Consider the following 22,831-nt stretch of genomic DNA (forward strand, 5'->3'; position numbering starts at 1 on the left):
TGTAAAACAGTAAAATGTTCTGCCTGTAACTCATACCTTTGTTGTTGTAAGCGTTAAGGGACCAAAAGAAGTTATTTTATTCATTTTATATATATATATATATATATATATATATATATATATATATATATATATATATATATATATATATATATATAAAAATAAAAATAAAATTTTTTTTTTTTTTTTAAATCAGCCGATTAATCAGCTATCAGATTTTTTTTCTGCCAAATATCGGAATTGATATCGGCCTCAAAAAATCCATATCGGTCAGGCCCTAGTTAAAACCATAGTTGCATACTACACAAGCAAGGTTTTCCCTTTGGATTCTCCCATTTGTGGTTCTGCACATAGATGAGGCCTACATGTAATAATAGCCATATACTTCAGGCCTATTGTTGGACAAAAGTTGATTTTGACAATCTATAATACAACCAATGAATATGGGTGAAAATCTCCAAGTAACTCACCATACAATACTATCATGATGATGAAAGTATTACAATACAGTCATTCTCGATATACTACAAGACATTTATCTACAACACATCACAATATCTGTGAAACAGAGGAAAAGGAAAGCCTGAAAAGGGCAGAAAGCAGAAATGGTGCATTTATTCACTGCGTTATGGTGTCAATCTGCATGTATTATCATTATTATTAAATTTTATTAACAAGCAATTCAATTAATCAGCTCTCGGATTTAATTCCCTTACTGTTCGTCATATTTCCTGGTGAGTTTTTTTTGTCTTCACCACATTTTAGTTACCTTAACTCCTAAACCCGTGACTAGTAATGAAGTAGTAACTTCTGTGTGTTCTATATAAATTATCGGGAGGTTTTGCCATTCATGTATTGATAACGTATCACAAAAGGCAGTAATACGATACACTGATGTCTCCCCTCCTACCAATTACCTAGTATTTGAAAGATGAAATTACATAAAGGCTGCAACTAATCATCAAATTCACTGTCAGATAATCTACTGATTATTTTGTTAATCATTTAGTCAAGGAAGTCTAGCCAAGAAGACATTATTCTTGATTTTTTTGGCCCACAGTCCAAAATCCACTATAATACTGTGAAATGAACAAAATTTAAGAACTGGAGAAACTGTAAGCAACTCATTTTGGCGCATTTTTGCTTTAAAAGATGACTCAAAGGATTAAACAATTATCTAAATACTTGATAATGCAATCAAATAATCAGTGAATTCACTAAATCATACTACAGTTCTCATTTACGTTTCAACAAACTCTTTCTGCTGTATGAAGCACTTCCCTGAACTGAATTTGTAGTGGTCTTTACTAGATTTTTTCACTTATGTAACTACAACATCCAAAAACACAGCAGCCCGAATGAGAAAGCCCACAGGCAGCAGAGTGGAATTTATGTCTAGTCGCCCAAACTAAATACCCCGGCTCTGTTACCGCAATTCAAGAAAGGCATCTGGATGCAGCAATGCAGTTTTTCCCCCTTACTCTCATTCACTTGGACAGCCGATGACGTTCGCTTTGCCTGGCTTGGAATCTACGAGTGCTGCCAGCAAGAGTTGTGAATGGGGAGGCAGGCGGGCAGATGGAGGCGCACACACACACACACACACACACACACACACACACACACACACACACACACACACACACACACACACGCGTACACACACACGCAAACACACACACGCACACACACACACAGACGCACGTACACACACACACACACACACACGATAAGCTCAGGGTCTACTGCACTGATGTTGCTCACGTCACAGTGGCTAAGTTCAGGTTACATTTAAACAAAGGAATTCACCCCCACACCCCTCATCTGCTAACACACGCATAAATCCTACAGCACACCCTGGTATTAAACCTGCGCACTCACTCTGACTGTATGTCAGCTATAACATTAAAAAAGCCACAGCTGATCTCACATCTCGCTGAAACAAAGGGCCGTGTCAGGCCCGAGGAGCTTTTTCATCTGCTGTGACCCCCCAATTTCCTCAGCTGACAAAACTCACACAGACACCAGAGCCTTTAAGAGCAGCAAATCAGTGTTTCCTGCTGCCTGCTGTGACATGGCGAACAGCACCGTGGCTGTCAGATGATACTCCGAGGACCACGCTGGAGATCGGGGTGTTTCATTTCACCGCATACTCATCATCCATAAAGTATCTTCCGCAGAGACCGGAGAGCAGCTCCACAGGAAGATGGAGCTCGGATGGCAGTAGCCCACTCAGTTTGTTATGTAACAATCAATTTGATTAAATAGCTTATGGGCTGCATCTAACTGATAGTGTATAATACCATTCTACTTTATGTAAGACAGCAGTCACTTAACGAGATGGTTCAGTATGGTCAGAGACGCTTTTTTTTTTCCTGTTGGAAATCAGAATGAATTATGTTTTCCACTCTGTGATTAACACACAGCAGCGCATTGATCGAAAATCCTCTTTGATCCAAAAGTTATCACTAAGTTCCAGTTCTCATTTTAATCTCAGAATAACCTCTCAGTTCTCATAACCAATGATGAGCATTCACCGCGTCTTGGCAGTGAAGCTCAGAGCAGCACTGTCATCGCTGACACAGAGGAGCCACAGATCAACACGAGGTCAACACTGGGTCTGTTTTGCCGCTTTGGCTGGGGGGATATCAATAGCTTTTTATTTCTTTGCTGCCACTCGCACTGTTTTACTGATTCGGGAGGTGTGAGGATGCTGGCATAAACAAGCCGAAGACTTCAGTGTAAACTGGGCCTTCTTGTTGTGCGTCGCTGGGAGCGTTTGGACAGAGGATGCTTGCCTCTTGGTTCGGCTCTTGCTCGGGATGCACTTGCATAAACAAACAGGAATAAACACTCTTTATTTGCTCCATTCACATTCTCTCACTGCTTCTAGCATGCAAACTAAAATGAGTCTGTGTGTACAGTATACTGTTCTCAACGCATACAGACATACATACAAGTGAGAAGCAGGAGGAGTTACCACCAGCACACTGGGATCTGCACAGCCTTTGGCACCGATCCCTGTAATACAAACCCTCTAATGATTCAGACCGTTAAAGGATACAACCAATAATGCTCTCGCAACAATCTGTGACATGTCTCAGTGTGCACGCTGCAACAAATCTTAACACAACTGTTGAGTCAGTCTCACACGGCCGCATTTACAGGGGCATTGATCAAGCTGCTGAGAAAGTCGTGCTTCAGCTATTAACTCAAAGAACCGTCTCATGCAGTGATTGTAAGAGGCCCCTTTTTCTCTCCCACACACAGCCAGGGCAGGGACTGGATGAGCACCAATGTAGCAGCTGTGACAAGCAAGATCTGTCATGGGTCATTAACTGCTCTTATTAATTCATGAAGCTTGATTCGCCCGGCCCAGTCGTGCTCTGCTACCATCAAACAAATGTCCAGTCTGACCCACAGGCGTTCTTCACAAGCGTTTTGACAGCATGTCAGCTTTTCTCTCCATTTTATTACTCCATTAATGCGCATGGAACACTCTGCTATCTCTGCAGACTATGCCTGTGCTTTTTTTCAGTATGCCATCATGGTAACATCCACGGAAGAAGCTGACAGAGGATCAAAGTCTGCTCCTATGACTCCACAGAGACCGTTAGCACATGAAACCACATGCTGCTTGGAACCAAACTTGTGTATTCACTTGTGAGAGTAAACGCATGTTTGACAGACCACAAGACTGTCACTTCAAATTTAGAGGCCTGTTAGTAAAAGATGATGTGATTTATTTGAAAACAACACAAGTTTGTAGCACAGAGTTCCAAGGAAGCAGGATGTTTTCGTCACACTAGTTTTTATACCACTAGTTTGTAAAAAAAAAAAAAAAAAAAAAAAACAGGGCTGGGAGCCTCCAGAGGGGTTTAAAGGTCCCATATGTGACCTTTTAATGACAAGTTCATCTCAGTCTCACATATTCCCAGAATGTGTATTCCACGTTTCAGCTCAAAGTAGTGCACAGATTCCTCACTATAGCTAAATACTGCTGGTTTAAGCCCTGTTTTAAATCGGCTGTTTCAATGTCTGTAGTTTTAAATTCAACTAAATGGACTTACCAGAGATACACTTTAAAGAAACAAGGGGAGGTTTTTTCTCATATTTTGTGGGTCTGTAGACACATTGAGGAAAAAAAAAATATTTTGCATCATATGGGCTCTTTAAGGAAGCTCTAGCTGGGCCAGGCTACATCGAGGAAAATGTATTCCTTGCTAAGTTAAGTTAAAAAAGGAACTTTTATCCATAATTCGTGTTGCTGTTTACAGTTAAACAGCAATAATATTCCCTTATATGGTGTACGTTACACTCAAGCATGAGCATCAAACTGCTTCAAAGTGAAACATAAGTGGCTGCACAACCCCCAGTGAAAGATTCCCATTCATGAGAAACAATCATGGAGTCCCACTTTACCTTCAGGCCTTCCTCCTGCCCTCAGCTCGAACCCTGTCCTCCTCAAAAGCGGCCTTTAATGGCACCACGAGCCCTCACATTTCAGACTGTATTGTCAGCCTGCATGTGGCCTTCTCAGACATTTGCCTGTTTCCACACTGATAACCGGAGTGTGTCTTTGTAGGCCCCTCGCACGGATTTCAACACCGGTCACGTCATCAGATCCCCGTTGAAATGCCAGCCGGCCTGCCTACACTGTGCAGAAAGGAGTTATATTCCCTGCCTCGGTGTGTGTGCTTCAGCATGCATAATGTTGCGAAAGAGCGCTTTCATTTGCACAGACAGCGAAAGCGGATGTGGGAGGCAGACCGCCCCCCCTCCTCTCATTTATTTATTTTTTTAACATATGTGGGAAAACGCAAACGATCTGACAAAATCAGTGAAGATAACACAATCCAGGAGGCTGATTTTTAGTTAAATGATCACAACATGAGCGGCTGCCTGGATGCAGCCTCTGATATGTTGCATAAGACTCTTGTTTCTGTTGCATCTGTAGGGTTTACCTGCTGTAATGAGGCGCACAGTCCGCAGGCTGCCGTCATCATTATTCCCACCTTTTCTGCATACTGAGCGCAAAAAAAAGTGACACAGCCAGGCCCGGTTAGTGTTTGCTCCTTTATATGTGTGTGTCAACTCACCCTCTCTCGCTTTTAGCAGTACAGTGTTGGCTACTATGTTCTCCAGCTCCATCAAAGAAATCCTAAATGCAGGTTTTTCGGTACACAAGCGTCTGCAGCGAAAAATCAGTCGGCGTGTGCGGCGTGTTTCAGTTGTCTTCACTCCTCGTCGGTATCCGAGCAAATCTCTCTCATATCAAAGTCGTAAAGGATAAAACAGGATGCCATAGATTTGCTTGCAGTGTAAGCTGGGCATGGTTCTTGTTGTGGGCTGGAAGTGCGGCGCTGCATTTCTACTCCAATCCCCCCAAAACCATTCCATGCGTAATGTGGGTGCGAAGTGTCTCTCCGATGCGGGGGAAATGAACGGATCTGGAGGCTCCGACGTCTGCGAACCGGGCTTCTTTCAGCGGGACCCTCCAACAACGGTACACCGGGATACCAGCGGCTTTACCTTACAACAGCAGGGGTTGGCTGAGTGCACCAGAGAGGACATCAGCGCGGCCCCTCTCCCCGGTTGGTGCGTAATCAGAATAGGCCGGGCCTCTCCGCCGGAGCTGCGTCAAGCCACCGAATCAAAGTCCTCCACAAGTTGAGCCGAGTTCCCAGCAAAATAAAAGCACACCGCTTGTACGATACTCGTGATAGTGCCGCATGTTTTATTGCAGGAGTGAATACATGATCAGAGATATCAGCACATTGTAAAATAGCCGACAGAACATGACCTACCTCAGTGCTTCTGAGAGAATCCTAACTTATCTGCACCATAAATATTGCACATGCTTTTTTTTTTTTTTTTTTGCCTTTTTGCACTGCTCTTATATATTTAGGGTCCGAGCACCGAATGGTGCGAAGACCCTATTGGAATGCAAGGAATTATTTATTATTATTATTATTATTATTATTATTATTATTATTATTATTATTATTATTATTATTATTATTATTCTTTTCCGGACTTTTGAATTGCCTTTTTGGCGGCCTCATCATACCCCAAAACGCATCAAACGTGGCATGCTCATCAGGCCTCGCGAAAAATTTGATATTTTATGGGAGTTGCGCATGTGTGTGGCAAAATGGCTCCATAGCGCCCCCTGGAAAATTGAAAATTTGGTCATTAGGCCAACTTGCACGATGTTTCATGTACAGCTACAAAATTTTGTATGCATATTCAGCACATCAGGAAACCCAAAAAAGTCAATCATGACCACGCCCTAACACCAACAGGAAGTCGGCCATCTTGAATTAGCTGTAAATTTTTCAAAATTAATAACTCATCGGGGATAAGTCCGACAGACGTCAAATTTGGCCAATATATGCAAACACGCGACCTGATGAAAAATTATCAAAATGTTCATTTCATTTCAAAGGGCGTGGCCATGGCGACTCCCAAAAAAATGGATCCTTCGCCATGAAACAGGAAGTGGTGTCTAACTCAGCTGTACATGGTCCAATCTGCCTGAAATTTGACGTGTGATCAATGTCCAGCCCTGACAATATCCATGTGGTTATATACATTCACAGTCATAGCGCCACCTTGTGGTAGCAGGAAATTGACATTTTTCACACTTTGATGTACTATTCTTAGCACGTTGATCAGATTCACCTCAAATGTGGTAACATAAGCCTGAACACATTGATGATGATTCCCAAAGAAAATGGTGACTCGTCGTCAAGGGGCGTGTCTGTGGCATCGCGGCGAATTTCGATTTCTCGCCATAAAAATTGAATTATTAATATCTCAGCTGGAAATGATCCAATCCGGACCAAACTTGATGTGATGGACACCAGTCCGGTTCTGAACACATCCACATTCATAAATTTAGAAATACTCATAGCGCCACCTATTGGCAACAGGAAGAAATTGTCATTACATTTGCACGTGCCATTGCCTGATACTTTGTCATATGATTCTGAAAATTGGTCAGGTGAGTGACCACACATTGACGATGGCACAGTGTGAAGATTTTGACGATTCATAAAACGCTGTTGCCGTGGCAACGTATCGTTGCCGGAATAAACAAAGTACTTTTTGACAGGTTAAAAATGCTCAAATGCTTGCCAAAATTACCACACATATCTGGACCGGCAACCCATTTCAGATTTTAGGGAAACTGCACATGTGTTTGGCAAAATGGCTCCATAGCGCCACCTGGAAAATTTCAAACATTTACTACGGCCAGTACGTGTCACCTAGAATTATGAAACTTGGTAGGCATATGTAACTCGTCAAGACACACCAAAATGTAATTGACAGCCATGCCCAAAACCCAACAGGAAGTCGGCCATTTTGAATTATATGTCATACGTTTTGACGATTTTGGGTCATTTTTGTACATTTTCAAAAGCTATAAACTCACATAGGGTAACACCGAGAGAGCTGAAATTCGGCCAGGATGTAGTCCAGGCATGGGTGATCAAAAGTTATCAAAATGCTCACCTTAAGTCTGAGGGCGTGGCCATGGCGGCCTCGTGAATTTTGATGCTTCGTCATGAAACATCAACTGCTGTGTAACTGCCCTAAACATGCTCCAATCTGCCTCAAACTTTACAGGTGTGATCAGAGTCAAGTCCTGATCACATCCATAGGCCGACATAAACTCTCGGTCGCAGCGCCACCTGGTGGATGGACAGGAAAAGCTCTAGAAGTAGCCTGAATATGCTCCAATCTGCCTGAAATTTTGCACGTGTGATCAGAGTCCAGCCCTCATCGCATCCATAGGCCGACATGCACTCTCGGTCGCAGCGCCACCTGGTGGATGTGCGTGGATTCGCCGACCAGCAAGGATGCGAGGACCCGTCCAACGCTGCTTGCAGCTTTAGTTTACTTTTTGATCGCAACAACTTGTCAAGATATGGAAATGATTTTAATTTGATATTCATTTCCACGTGTAGTAATCCTGACACCACAGCATACAAACTAAACAGGAACTATTAAGGAAGAAGTTTCGGTTATCTCCCTGCCTTGTAAATGGAGAAAATTTATTTTTAAAAAATGCATAAACATTTTCTTGGTGCATGAACTGAGGCTGCTGACTGACCTTATATTGCACAATGTTCAATGTCTTTAAATATTTTCACAGTAAGGATTCATCTGTCGATCTATCTATACCTGAAACCTGATCCTCTGTATATAGTCTTCTACATGTTTGTTGGTTTTTTTTTTGTTTTTTTTTTTAAGAATAAAGTCATCTGTATATAATGCTATGGGCAATTTTTGCACCGTTTTTTTCTTATTTATTCTTGCACTGCCTTTATACTCTTATACTTTCTCCTTTCCTAAGGAAGAAGTTTCGGTTATTTCCCCAGTTATGTTTGAAATGTAACATTACTTCTTCAGCTCAGTGCATCAGTGATCATATTGGTTTAGTGGTTGGAAGTCAATAAAACATTAGCGTCAGTCAAATTGAATGCGTCAGTGGATGGAAGTGGTGGTTGCCTTGTGCTGCTCTTCACTTGACTGCAGCTCCATGGCTCCATCTGCTGGACGGACAGAAGTGCAGCAGCTGATGGCAGCTTCTTTGACCTCACGCTGCTGTCAGACCCACAGATTAGGGTTTATTTCAGATATATATAATAGAAAATAGTAATTAAAAAATAAGCTGATGTTGTATTTTTGCAGCAGTGAGTTTTACAGGGATAAGAGCAACCAGTCAAAGGTTATTACTGAGGATTTTAAACAAAAACATTCAGGCAAACAGTTAACATCATAGGGTGCCTGACATGTTTGTTTTTTTTCCGGGTCGATACAGATTTTTTTTGTAATCAAGGAGATCAATAACCAAGATTTGGAATCACTACACATTTGCAGAAAAAATAAAGTTTTTGAACAGCACATAAAGTTAAGTTAAAATTAAAATAATCACGAGTTGCAGCCTTTGCTCATTTATGTTTTACATGCTGAAGTTGTCCTTCAGTGTTTCACTGATCAGATTGTGCTGTGGGCAGGACAAAGATCAGAGGGAGGCAGCTGCAGCAGACCCAAAGTAGTTTCACATTCATTTATCTGATCAGATTTCAGGGGGCTTTTTTTTTTTTTTTTTTTTTTTAAGAAATGGGACCAATAATTGAAAACATGCTAAATATCAGATGGGATCATTGGTGTCACAGGACATCTGCAGACACAGGTCAAAGATTACAAGGAGTTTATTTAACGAATGAAACTAAAACCAACACAGAAAGGATAACTAAACCAAGGTGAAAACAAAAAGGGGAAACCAGACTAATTGTAGGAGAAAGGTTCTGGTTTCAAAGTCTGTGGTCTGGCAGAGAGCGGAAGAATGAAGAACCGGGCCTTCGTGGATTAAGGTGATTGAGAACAGGTGAATCAACCCCCACACCTGTGAGAGAGATGGATGGATGGATGGATGGATGGATAGATGGATGGATGGATGGATGGATGGATGGATGGATAGATAGGTAGGGAGGTAGATGGACCATAGATAGATGGATGGATAGGTAGATCCTGCAGTGGGGAAATTTTCAGTGTGGCAGTAGCAGATAGGAAAAAAAGTAAAAAAAAAAAAAAAGCAGCACTCAGTGCACAGATATAAATAGATGCTTTCTCCTTAGAGAAGAAATAGAAATGCTTGTAAAAAAAAAAAACCCTGTGAAATTGCACATATTGACTTATTTACATTTTATTGCAGTTACTTCATGGGTGATCTGAACTACTGGGAGCAGGCTTGATTGAACACAGTCTGACTGCTGCAGGAAGGAAGGACCTCCTTCAAACATCGTGGGTGAAGCAGTCTGTCCCTGAAGGAGCTGCCGGTGATGGTCCTGTTTCCTGCAGGGGGTGGGAGATGTCCTCCATGATAGACAACAGCTTTGTCATCATCCTCCTGTCTACCACCAGCCCAGGACAGAGCTTGCTTTCTTAACCAGTTTCTTTAGTCTCCTCCTGTCTGCAGGCGTGATGCTGCTGCTCCAGCAGACCACTCCATACAGGATGGCTGATACCACCACACAACCATAAAAGGTCCTCAGAATTGTTCCCTGCACCCCGAAGGACCTCAGTTTCCTGAGCAGGTGAAGTCTGTTCTGACCTTTCTTACACCGTGCGTTGGTGTTCTATCTCTAGACATGTTTGAATGTCTTTATCAATAAATGCTCAAACACATGTTGAGTGTCAGCTCAGCTCTTTGTTCCATACATGTAAATGTTCCTATGTGATTGGTGTCTTGCAGTCAGAGTGTAAAGAATTGAAGCTGTCAGAGGCTTTCTGTGGTGAAGAGGCTGCAGGACATCAGCTGCTCCAACAGGTGAAGCCTTTGTTCTTTGGCTCCAACCAGAAGCAGCAATAAATCAGCATGAGCTGCAGCTTATCCACCTCATAGAGTGTATAATAAAGAAACCAAGAGGTTTTAGTTGATAGCTGTCGCTAGCAGTGTGTTGTTCAGGTTGTGAGGAGAAGTAAAAAGCTTACAGCACCTGGTATTCCCAGGTAGTCTCCCATCCAAATACTAACCAGGCCCAACCCTGCTTAGCTTTGCAGATCAGATGAGATCGGGTGTATTCAGTCTCAGAAACAAACCTCACATGATTCAGATCTCCACTCACACCTTTTATTTGTCGTTTGGTTGCACCAGTACTAATTGATAGCATCATTTAAGCAAAGTTAGAGCAACATCTTGTAGGACAGGTTGTGTAGAGGTAATTTTTTTGCCTCCCCGGTACCTTAGTACCTTTATTATCTTCACTTCCTTAATACATTTGTGTACCATCATTTACGAAAACTAACAGCTACACCCAGTAGGAAGGATAGTGTAGTGGTAAGTTATCTGCCTCTCATCCAGGAGATCCTTGGTTTGAATCCAGCTCAAGGCTCTTTTTACACTTTGGCTGCATGACAACCTCTTGCAACCATCATTACAACAAACTCCACCAGGGACCTTGTGTGACAGATAGCTCACACAGAGGGTGTGTGTCTGTCATGTGGTCGGTCACGGTTCGAATCCCCGCTGTGGTGTGGAGTGTCACTGGACTGGAGTGGACTGGACTGGACTTCAAGGATGGATCTGGCAAAAAGGAAAACAAGGAGATTTACCCATAAGTAAGGCACGAAGGCACGAAGGCACGAAGGCACGAAGGCACGAAGGCACGAAGGCACGAAGGCACGAAGGCACGAAGGCACGAAGGCACGAAGGCACGAAGGCACGAAGGCACGAAGGCACGAAGGCACGAAGGCACGAAGGCACGAAGGCACGAAGGCACGAAGGCACGAAGGCACGAAGGCACGAAGGCACGAAGGCACGAAGGCACGAAGGCACGAAGGCACGAAGGCACGAAGGCACGAAGGCACGAAGGCACGAAGGCACGAAGGCACGAAGGCAGATTCTTGGCAAATTTTGCCCAAATGTTAAAAAAAAAAGCTTGAGCAGGGTGGGGGATCGAACCTGCACTCTCCAGGTTCCAAACCACCACCACTACCTCTGGACTACCAGTCCTACATACCCAAATACAGGCTTTTCTTCTCTTCATCAAGGCGGTGACATCAACACTGAAAGAAAAAAAAACAATCCACAAAATCAAAAAAAGAAGATAATCTACCTTCAACTTTTAAAGAACACGCTAAAAAACACAATACTAAAAAGTCACACTCTTCTCCTCATCACTCATTTTTACATTTTAACACAATTTCAAAGCCACACAAATCACATTCTTCCTGTCAAATCACTTCTCTTCACTACAAATGGGAGAGAACAGCAAACAAATAAAATACAACTTATGGCTTAAATATCTTCAAAATCTCTTTGCTATTCCTCTACATTCAAATTCCTCAACACCACTCAACAATCACCTGCAGGATCTCTTACTTCTTTCTTAGCTCTGACAAAACATCTTCAAGACTCTGAGAAGACAACTCATTTTCAACACATTTGCTGCTTCGTCTAAGTGTCCACACACATCTCCAGTCATCCACAGGCCTCACCACTGATCAGCTGCACAAACTTACATGTTAAACTTCTCCAAAGATAAAATACAGGCCCTTCTGTCTGATCACAACTTTTACTGGTGGCTCATATTTCAAGTTCATTTCCTTGCAAAGTCTTTATTTTGGATTAAAGTGGGATCTGTGACCAGGCTGATCACTTGTTTATTCTTAGCATTTGGATTTCACTGACATTCCTGTCATGTAGAAAAATAGAAATATCTTTGCATTGATTCAGCTAAACTAACTGCAGACACTGAGAGGCGTAAAGTTCAACAAATGCTGTTTTTATTTACTTCACTGGTGACATCAGTAGATGCTTGCAGTGAAACCACCACTGCAAATATTTATGCATTTAAGTATTACAACTGAAAACTCCCTACAAACGTCCACTTCTGACACCACAAACATTGTCCAGAGGAAATGATATTAGCTGAACATAAAAACATGTAAAACAGCTCTGATGCTTTCATCCTGAGCTCCACTCAAACATTTCACTGTGCAGCAGCTCAGCAGTTTGTTTAAGAAAAGCATTTAGGTTCAATCTGTGAAGCCCAAAACCCACCAGCTTTGAAAAATGACACCATTTACCAGAGTCACAAACTGTAAAAACAGAAGGAATTGTTGGATTTTCTATGTGAATGTGTCGCCTCTCTAGTTAACTCACCCGGTTACGTCTCCATCCTGACGCTGCTCTGCTGGACCGGAGCTTCTGGACCAGCCGGGTGGACCTTCCTTCACAGATCTTCCCGGTGGGAGTGATTCTGAGTCGGCCTTGGTTGACTGCAAACTCCTTAAAATGGACACATGAGAGGAAATCGTGGACAAATCGATACAACAGCTTGTTCGGTTTGTCCTGTTCTTAAATGGGTAGAAAACTGCTGAGAGCTCTCAGTTCAATTCAATTTTCAATTCAATTTTATTTATATAGCGCCAATTACAGTCAAATTGTCTCGAGACGCTTTACAGAACCCATATGCCTGACCCCCAGAGCAAGCCAAAAGGCGACAGTGGCAAGGAAAACACCCTTTTAACAGGGAAAAAAACCTCGAGCAGAACCTGGCTCTAATGTGGGGGGAACCATCTGCCTGCTGGCCGGGCGGGTTGAGAGGGACAGAAGAGGTAGAAAGGTAGAGATAGAGGGGTAGAGGTAGAGATAGAGGGGTAGAGATAGAGAGGTGGGGGGTGGGACACAAGGACCATAAAACACAGCCACACATCTGAAGCATCCAGGATCCAGCTCTGGGACCAGGGACACTCGGAGAAAGGACACAGAAAGAAACAGAGTGAATGTAATGCAATAATGGTATATGTAGTAAATACATAGGTAGTTAGAGAAGGGCTCAGTGCATCAAGAGAGGTTCCCCAGCAGTCTAGGCCTATAGCAGCATAACTAGGGGCAAACTAAAGGGACGTCAAGAGGGGAAGTCAGTTGTGCAAATGAAAACACAAGCATACCCCGTCAGGGTCCCCCAGTCAGCCCTAACTATAAGCTTTGTCGAAAAGGAAGGTTTTAAGCCTGGTCTTAAAAATAGAGAGGGTGTCCGCCTCCCGAACCCAAACTGGGAGCTGGTTCCACAGGAGAGGCGCCTGATAACTGAAGGCTCTGCCTCCCATTCTACTTTTAGAGATTCTAGGAACAACAAGTAAGCCTGCAGTCTGAGAGCGAAGAGTTCTGCTAGGATAATATGGTACTATCAGGTCTTTAAGATATGATGGAGATTGGTTGTTAAGAGCTTTATATGTCAGAAGAAGGATTTTGAATTCTATTCTAGATTTAACAGGAAGCCAATGAAGAGAATCCAATATAGGAGAAATATGATCTCTCTTGCTAACTCCCGTCAGTACTCTGGCTGCAGCATTTTGGATCAGCTGTAGATGTTTCAGAGAGCTATTGGGACAACCTGATAATAAGGAATTACAGTAGTCAAGCCTAGAAGTAACAAATGCATGGACTAGTTTTTCTGCATCACTCTGAGACAGGATGTTCCTGATTTTCACAGTATTTCTCAGGTGGAAAAAGGAAGTCCTACAGATTTGTTTTATGTGCGAGTTAAAGGACATGTCCTGGTCAAAGATAACACCGAGGTTCCTCACAGTAGTACTGGAGGCCAATGTAATGCCATCCAGAGTAGCTATATGCTTTGAAAGCAATTCTCTAAGATGTTTGGGGCCAAATACAATGACTTCAGTCTTGTCTGAATTTAGTAGTAAGAAATTATAGGTCATCCAGGTCTTTATGTTCTTAAGACAATCTTGCAGTCTAGCTAGCTGATTAGTTTCATTTGGCTTCATAGATAAATACAATTGAGTGTCGTCAGCATAACAATGGAAATTAATACAGTGCTTCCTAATAATGTTGCCTAAGGGAAGCATGTATAATGTGAACAGTATTGGTCCTAAGACAGAACCCTGAGGAACTCCATGATTAACCCTAGTATGCTCAGAAGAGTCATTGTTGACATGCACAACTGGAACCTGTCTGATAAGTAGGATTTAAACCAGTCCAGTGCTGTCCCTTTAATGCCAATAGAATGTTCTAGTCGCTGTAATAAAAGTTTGTGGTCGATTGTATCGAATGCTGCACTAAGGTCCAATAAAATAAGTATAGAGACCAGTCCATTATCTGACGCTATGAGAAGGTCATTAGTAACTTTCACCAGAGCTGTTTCTGTGCTATGATGCACTCTGAAGCCTGACTGAAACTCTTCAAACAAGCTATTCCTTTGTAAATGTTCACATAATTGATTTGCAACTGTTCTTTCCAGAATTTTGGAGAGAAATGGGAGGTTGGAAACTGGTCTATAGTTGGCTAAAACATCTGGATCTAGAGTGGGCTTTTTAAGTAAAGGTTTGATTACAGCAACCTTAAAAGCCTGTGGTACATAACCTGTTACTAGAGAGAGATTAATCAGATCTAACATTGAGGAATCAGCTCTGACAGAGTGTTGCTCTGACTCCATGTGTGACTGAGGCTGGAGTGAACAGAGCTGCTGCTGCTCAGATGCAGCTTCTTATTAGCACAACAACAGACGCTGCGTTCACTACGTCTGTGGGTGTGGAGCTGATAAAGAGGATCTTCACCACTGACCTGAGCTGCTGCCACACGGTGAGACGTCCAACAGAGTCACTGAGCAGCTGATGATGAAGAAGATGAAGGCTTCAGGAGGAGGTGGAGGAGGAGAAGCTGCAGGGCCACATGAGACACTGAAGAGACAAACCAGAAATGATTCACACACTAGACATGAAGAAAAGAAAACATTAGAGTGTGTAAAATACAAGAATGAGTCCTGAACATCACAGGCGTAACCCGTAGAGCTACATGACCACACATGTTCTGGTCTTGAAAACGTGTATTAATCCAATAGAAAGTCTAGGGGTAGGGTTAGGGTTGGAGAGGAAGGTCCTTACAGTTGTAATGAAAAAAATAGGGTAATTAATATTACACATAAATATTTTTAATGTTAATACTAAGCAGCCGAATATTCTGAGAAATTAATCCGTGGTTTTTCCTTCAGCCGTTGTAGATCTAGATAACCTAAAGGTACAGTGCAACCACAACGGCTGAAGGAAAAACCCCAACTTTATTCTAAGAATTTTTTGGCTAGTGTGACTTAATATTAAATTATGAAAAAATGTATAATTTTATATCCATGTTTTTGGTACATTGCTACTGTCAGGACCTTCCTCTGTAACCCGAACCCTACCCCTAGACTTTCTATTGGATTGATACACCTTTGCTGACAGCCAACATGTGTGATCATATAGCTCTGTGGGTTAAGCCACTGACGCATGTAGTTGGTCCTCAATGCTGAGGCCCTGGTTCGATTCCCGCTCGCAACCCTGTGCTATATTAGTTGTTCTCATTCTTATTTCTACCCCATTGTCTGGCTGTCTCTCACTATGCCTATCCATCAATTAACTGCAAAAGACTACAACACTTATTTACAAATTTCCTGTTTATTTATTAAATACAATTCTTTAATTTCTTACATCTTTTTTCCCCCCATACTTTATAAAAGTTTAATTGTCTTAACTTTTTCCCATTTATTTAATTGCTTCTTTTTTATGTATTTTCTTTCTTTAATCTTCTTCTTCTTTCTAGAATTTAACACCAACCTTCAATTTTGGGTCATTTTTAGACATTTTGAAAAGCTATCAACTCAAACAGGGTAACACCGACAGATATGAAATTCAGCCAGGATGTACTCCAGGCATGGGTGATCAAAAGTTATCAAAATGCTCCACAAAAGTCTGAGGGCGTGGCCATGGCAGGCTCCCAAACTTTGATGCTTCGACATGACACACCAACTGCTGTGTAACTGCCCTAAACATACTCTAATCTGCCTCAAACTTTACATGTATGATCAGAGTCCCGCCCTGATGACATTCACATGCTGAAATACAGCCACAGTCATAACGCCACCTGGTGGATAGAAGGAAAAGCTCTATAACTAGCCTGGACATGGTCCGATCTGCCTGAAATGTTATATGTGTCATCAGAGTGCGGACGTGATCACATCCATAGGCCAATATACACTCTCGGTCGCAGCGCCACCTGGTGGACGTGCGTGGATTCGACGACGAGCATGGATGCGAGGACCCGTCCAACGCTGCTTGCAGCTTTAATCATATTTGTTACCCCAGTATGCATGTGTATGTCTAAATAAATGTTCTTGTAAATAAGTTAAACCAGGCAGGAGGTAGAGACACAAGCAACTAAGAATTTTATTGCATTGGTAATTTGATATTGCTACTTATGACCAGAACGCCTTTTATGCTTTGCATTTACTTTATCTGTGCCTTTCTATATAAATAAAGTGTTTCAGTGACACAAAAAGGGTAAAATTAGCTCCTCTAATACTTAAATGATAAATACGAAAGAGGAAAGAGAGTAAAGTCGCCCTCTGGTGGTCAGATTTCTTGATGATGAACCACACAGCAGAACTTGTTCTGAGAATATTGCTACATTTCATTAAGCAGCAAAGCCTCTTCAGATACTTACAGGCTTTTCTCACAGAAGACGTGTTGACATGTCACAATAGGACAGTTATGGGTGTAAATAATCAAATCGATAGGAGGCAGAAAGCCATTTAGTTGATCCTTTCAGTCCTTCACACCAGGACTTACTGCACACACCAGTTATGCTACCTGTAACACATCAAAAAAGGTTCACCCTGACCATCTTTGTGCAGATTTGGATAATGATAGACCTGTAAATACATTTTTCTTAAATAAAGCCTTTGATTTTCATTGTGTAACAATGTAATCACTATAGAAATGTTACAAAATGGAGATATGAATTAAAATTGGTTGGGGCCCAACCAATTTTAAGTCATATCTCCATTTTGTCCAGGGTTGCCACAATAGGAGATTTTTACTACACGAATGTGTTGTACCTGTTGTTCTATGTTATTGTCCACCAGATAGTTATCAGCGTTGGATCATTTATATAATTATTTGGGTATTGGCTACTCTAATACTTTCATAATGAATAATATAATTATTATTTAGGAACTGAAATGATTTAAATTTTATTCTGAGATTCACCCTTTTTAACCTTCATCAGCCCAAAAAACGAAGATGGTCAAATTATTTATGAGAAAGCAGCAAATCATCACGTCTAAGAAGCTCTTGCCAGACTTATGTCTGCCTTGAACAATTCATTCATGTGCTTACTACCTGTAACGTGGACTGTGATGCACTCCTTGCTGGCCTCCTAATTAGATCTTTACACATTTGCAAATCATTCAACATGCTGGGGCTAGAACAGTTAAGAACCCCAAGAAGAGAGAACAGATCGATCTGAATCTTACACTCCTGCGCTGGCGCACAGTCAAATATAGAATTCAATTTGGGCCCTAATTATTGTACAAAGTCTATGAATTGCCTCAATGGCTGAAACTACATCAGAGATGTGGCTTCTGTAGGTCTCTCAGATCTGCAGGGACTGGTCTGTTCATGGTCAGTTAGTGGAGCCCTTGTAACTTGGATTTGCCCAAAATGCAGACATTTGTATAAGTTAAAGATAGTTTTTTTTATTAATCTTGCCCATACTGCTGATAAACTTGTACGTGCTTTTATTTTTTTGTATACTTTATCCTTTAAATGTTTCAATTTTTCCTTTTTTTCCCCCCTTAATTTGCCTCTTTTAGTCCATCAATTTTAATTATTCTAAAAAGTCTGTGCACCTAATTTTGTCAGTTTTTGGTTTTGCTTTTTTTAAAATTTCGTTTTACTGTGGTATGAAAAAAGGCTTTTGATGTTTTAAATGTGCAGTTTAACATAGCTATTAAATCAGTCACCTCTTTACCTGGTAGGACCTCAGTCCACATCTGGGTCTCCTCAGAACCAGAGTTTTGTTTTCAAATTAAACCAGAATCAAATATTTACAGTTACACAATTTGATGCCTCTCTGCCAACATTATTCTCTCTGGGTTCACAGGAGAAACAGATCTCCACACACTGAACACCGGGTTCACGTGGTACCGTGATAACTGGTTTAGGAGCTGATCAGCCTCTCACACAGCCACCGCTGCACATTAACCTCAGTGTTTCCGTCCAAATGATTAACAAGCTCATTATTGAGTGATGAAGGCAGATAGGATCGATTTCTCCGTACGATCTCTGTAAACAGGACATGAGCTTGTCTTCTGCACCAACAGGCTGCCTGCCCAAATTCAATTTCAAAAGATGAGTTATGGGGTAAACCGGGGGATGATGGTCCCTACTGAGGTTCATTTAGAAGAACATGCCAAGTTTTTTTGTTAACATGAGAGTCATGTGGAGGACTATGCACACGTTTTTCTGTAAAATTTCTGTAGGACTTTTGAGGGTGGAATTCACCACTGATATGAGGTAAGAAGAAAAATTCTGTACACTATCATCTAAATTAATCAGCAATAAAATTAACTATCAGTCTAGCATGCCTAATGACTGGTGATTTGACATAATTTTTGTCAAGAATTTAAATATCAGTGATAAAGTCCTAGAAAAGCTGTAACTTTTGTCCTTGGCTTGTCTATTTTACATGAATCGGTGCTATACAAACCTTTTTTAAAAAAAGGAAATCAAAACTAATTTCTGTATCTGGCTCCATATTGTAGTCCAAGTAAGAGAAACATAAGCACAAGAAAAAAAAGTTAAGCTTATGCGCAAGCAGCAAGTTAGTATTAATTAAAAACTTCTCCTATCGAGGGAAGGATGTTCAATTTCAAACTGTTATAATTTAATTGCCCTATAAACTTGCTCTTCAGTGTACTTCTTGTGTACATATCACCTTGACTCTATCTATCCATCTATCCATCTATCTATCTATCTTGCTCTTAAGGGTGGCATCTTCCTCCATTTTATCCTGGTTGATCCTGGCCTTTGCTCACAGATGCATGAGTCTCATGCTTAATGTGTCATTGCAGCATCATCTCCATAGCAGGATTGTGGCACCTTCATACTGAACCTGCAGGATGCCTGCTGCCAGATTTATTATCCCAGATTTTTAGCTGTTAGTGCCTTTAAATGCAGTAAGTAAAACAGAGAAACAAAATGTGCAACATAGAGAGATGTTGATGACACTATTTTTCCAAGCAGGCTTTCCATAATGAAAAACTAAACTCTTTAATGGAGCAAAGAAAGTGTTTTTTTTTTTTTTTGTCAATAACCGATTCACAAACAAAAAAAAAAGTTCACCACGTTACAGAATTCAAAGTGCTGCTGTAGAATGATTGCTAAATTGCCAACATAGTGATTTTAGATAAACCCATGTTGTTTTTTCTCTTCACTTTGTCACCATGAAATGTAAAACTGAGAACAACCAGCCTATCACATCTCCCCCGCCAGATAATTCAAATGAAACTGATACAGTACACTACAATAGAGAGACCCAGAATGATGCTGCTCTCTGCCCCATTAAGAAAAAAAAAAAAAAACAAACTCTTGTGTTCTCTCAAATTCAACATAAATGTGATCAGTCCAATACAAACTGAGAAAGAGGCTCGTGGAAACAAGGCGGTGTTAATATTCGTCCAAATTATCGGCTTTGGGTATGGAAAGGCCTCGGTCCTTCAGGACCTGCATTTTGACTTTCTCCGTCTCCTGTTTGGTTTGCTGCTGCAACCGCTGCTCCTCCAGAATCTCTTCAATGGAGACCTGCTGCAGCACCGTGTCGCAGGGCTTCTCCACATCCTGCACAGAGACAGAACACGTGCATCTGTTGAAGACTACTGCAAATATTATTTACATCAATACACACTTACACTTGAATGCTTGTCTTACGCCCACTGAGCTGCGTTGTGCTCCCATAATTTATGACATAATTACTTTAGTAGGAATTCACATGTTCTGGTCAGTTTAAACTCAAAACCACCCACTTTTCATTTAATTAGAGTTTAGGACAAGGCTATTATAAATGCTAAGTAAGCAAATATTTTCTTGTTGATGCTGACGTCATCGGCCAGATGTGATAATCTAACGTCTCTCCCTGATCAACGGCTAGTCAGCAGACAGACTGAATCATCGCCTCTCCATTTTTATCATCAATTAAAGAGAAGTAAATGAATAACAAGAAATAAATTAATAATGACGTGAAACTAAAATGGTAAATGAGCCGAAATATGAGGCTCCCACAAACCTCAAATACCACAAAAGTTGCTCAAATCTTCTAACTTGGCACACATGTACCTGTGCTAAATGAAAATGGGTCTTGTGTTATGATACCCGTCGACAACATGAACTTCAGCAGACTTGTAGATCCTCTTTAGCAGTAGAGGCCGTGCTCCTGTCACCGCTGTTGATTTGCGTGAATGCACAATGTATATTTATAGAGTGAGATGAGTCATGATTGCTCCATGTGTTGGCCTACAAAGCCCTGTGACACTGTAATGAGCCTGTAATGCATCAGTGCAGCAGTTCACATACATTAGCGCCATTATGACGACTCAAATCTTACGGATGATTCACTTTCATGCTTCTTTACCGTTGTGAATAAAAGCCTGTTCGAGTGACCTAGCAGGAGTTACATTTTTGTGTAGGTTTTAGTTATCTTTTAAACTTGCTTTAACATTGTGCAGATGCACTGAAGGCTTTGGGGAAAATACTTAATTGTGAGTTTTCTGACAGATGTTGCAATTTTTTTAAAAAAGTGATGCTTTAGTTCAATATTCACCATCTAATAGATTTAAAACGTGATGGAGCATTACCACATGCGATATCATCAAAAGACTGGCTGTCAGGCAAGGAGGATGGAATACATTTATAACATCAATGCCTGTTTAAACTCTGGGTCTGACATGCTGCAAAATGTATAAGGTGTGGCTAAGATACACTGCCTGGCCATTAAAAAAAAAAAAAAAAAAGACACCACTTGGATTTAACTAAGTAAATAGTTAAGATCCTTCCATTGGATAATTACTGCAGTGATGAACATACTTCAGCCGCAACAACTTTTTTTAACCCTAGATCATGCAATGAGGAGCTTCTCATTTCTTAAACAGAAGACATATCCTGTGGTCATGGAAACGATGTTAATCTGTCTCAGAAGGCTCAAATTATTGGCCTGCATGTAACAATGAAAAAGAAAAACGGTCATAGGATGTTCAGAAGAAGAATGTCTACCCGTTTCCACCAACAACAACCAATAAGAAATACAAAGTTAAACTAACAATAATCCCGTTCTATTTTAAATTGCTATGCACCTTTTGCAACCTTGTGAACCTCCAATCTGAGGATACTGCAAAAGCAATGTGATTCTGATTGAGGCAAAATTCTATTATTAGTAATAATAAAGCTGTTTAACCTTAGTTTGTGTGTTATTCCAACACAGACAAAGGGAAAGGAGGGCAATCCCACTTACTATCTCTCCGAGCAGCACCACATTTTCTCCTCTCACAATGAATATTCCTCTGGGGATGTCACCAAACTTTTTCCCCACGTGGATGCGCTCAACTGTCTGGTGAAAAACTAAATTGGCTGCAGGACAAAGAGAAGCAGCGTTAATATGTTATTATAAACAAGAGACGGAAGAAAATATAAACACATCAGATAGTTGGAGTCTCATGCTATTAACGGGTGATCTGAGCCCTTAGCTGGAGCAGCACGTAAAGAACAAGGTGCAGATAATTAAATGATCTTTACCAAACTGATCAATGCTTCTGAGGTAACCGATCAGCGTCCTGCCATCTCGGAGCAGCACCAGGTGCTTCTCTGTGGGTTGAAGCAAACACATACACAGTCAATTAGCATTTTAAGCGTTTACAATTGATGCAGTTTGTGGCAGACACGATGCCACATCTTGAAACGATCTCTGAGTGAAGGACTCCATCTTTCCTGCAACTTACTGTCGATGTCGTCAATGAGGCTGGCCGTCCCTGGTACGTAGTTCATCTTGGGCTGCTGTGTGTTTACTTCTTCTATCGTTTTGTACCGTCAAGCCATGAATGTTTCAAAATATGTTTCTTTCAACAGGAGCACAGGAAGCTTTATGCAAGCTCGGGATAAACTTCCTGTAAACGCTTAACCCTTTGTGCGTTTCGATCCTGTTACATTTGTGTTCGTTAACATTGATAAGACAGGATTTTCAAAAATACATATTTAAATAAATGCAACACTGGGTACAACTTTAACTTATTGTTTTTTGAAGATTAAATAGTATTTGTTATTGAAAAATATGATATTTTACTGCGTTTTCCTCATTGGCTGATAAAGTCGACTGACGCACATGACACGCCAAAGATCGTGTATACACAAGTGGCGGCCTCCGATTCGGAACAACGCAACACTTTTACTTTACAACCCAACTCATTACGTAATTCAAAATATATTACGT

At 41.2% G+C, this 22,831-nt stretch overlaps 2 protein-coding genes and 1 long non-coding RNA gene across 5 annotated transcripts in view; all 3 read right to left on the reverse strand.

The window, feature by feature from the left end:
- Positions 1-5,609, reverse strand: part of grk5l (G protein-coupled receptor kinase 5 like) — a 28,564-nt gene extending 22,955 nt beyond the window's left edge. Inside the window, exon 1 of one of the 3 annotated variants that reach the window (XM_035952689.2) lies at positions 5,100-5,609. In XM_035952689.2, coding sequence (XP_035808582.2) covers positions 5,100-5,151 — 52 coding nt within the window. In that variant the 5' untranslated portion in view covers positions 5,152-5,609. Of the gene's footprint in view, positions 1-4,422; positions 4,647-5,099 lie in introns of those variants that run through there. The other 2 variants (XM_023279939.3, XM_055011088.1) reach the window with 2 other exon arrangements.
- A 3,597-nt stretch (positions 5,610-9,206) lies between these two features.
- On the reverse strand, positions 9,207-15,428 carry LOC129349056 (uncharacterized). The gene is made up of 4 exons (XR_008601891.1): positions 15,104-15,428; positions 12,680-12,805; positions 11,535-11,580; positions 9,207-11,098 (listed from the first exon to the last, which is right to left on the reverse strand). It is a non-coding gene; the product is annotated as an uncharacterized LOC129349056 (long non-coding RNA).
- A 4,173-nt stretch (positions 15,429-19,601) lies between these two features.
- On the reverse strand, positions 19,602-22,506 carry lsm1 (LSM1, U6 small nuclear RNA associated). The gene is made up of 4 exons (XM_023290767.3): positions 22,344-22,506; positions 22,141-22,209; positions 21,860-21,975; positions 19,602-20,193 (listed from the first exon to the last, which is right to left on the reverse strand). The coding sequence occupies exons 1-4, from the start codon at positions 22,387-22,389 to the stop codon at positions 20,023-20,025; spliced, it is 402 nt and encodes a 133-aa protein (XP_023146535.1). The 5' UTR covers positions 22,390-22,506; the 3' UTR covers positions 19,602-20,022.
- Between the last annotated feature and the right edge of the window lie 325 nt (positions 22,507-22,831).

The sequence above is a fragment of the Amphiprion ocellaris genome, chromosome 6 (assembly GCF_022539595.1).
Source record: "Amphiprion ocellaris isolate individual 3 ecotype Okinawa chromosome 6, ASM2253959v1, whole genome shotgun sequence".
Classification (NCBI taxonomy): domain Eukaryota; kingdom Metazoa; phylum Chordata; class Actinopteri; family Pomacentridae; genus Amphiprion; species Amphiprion ocellaris.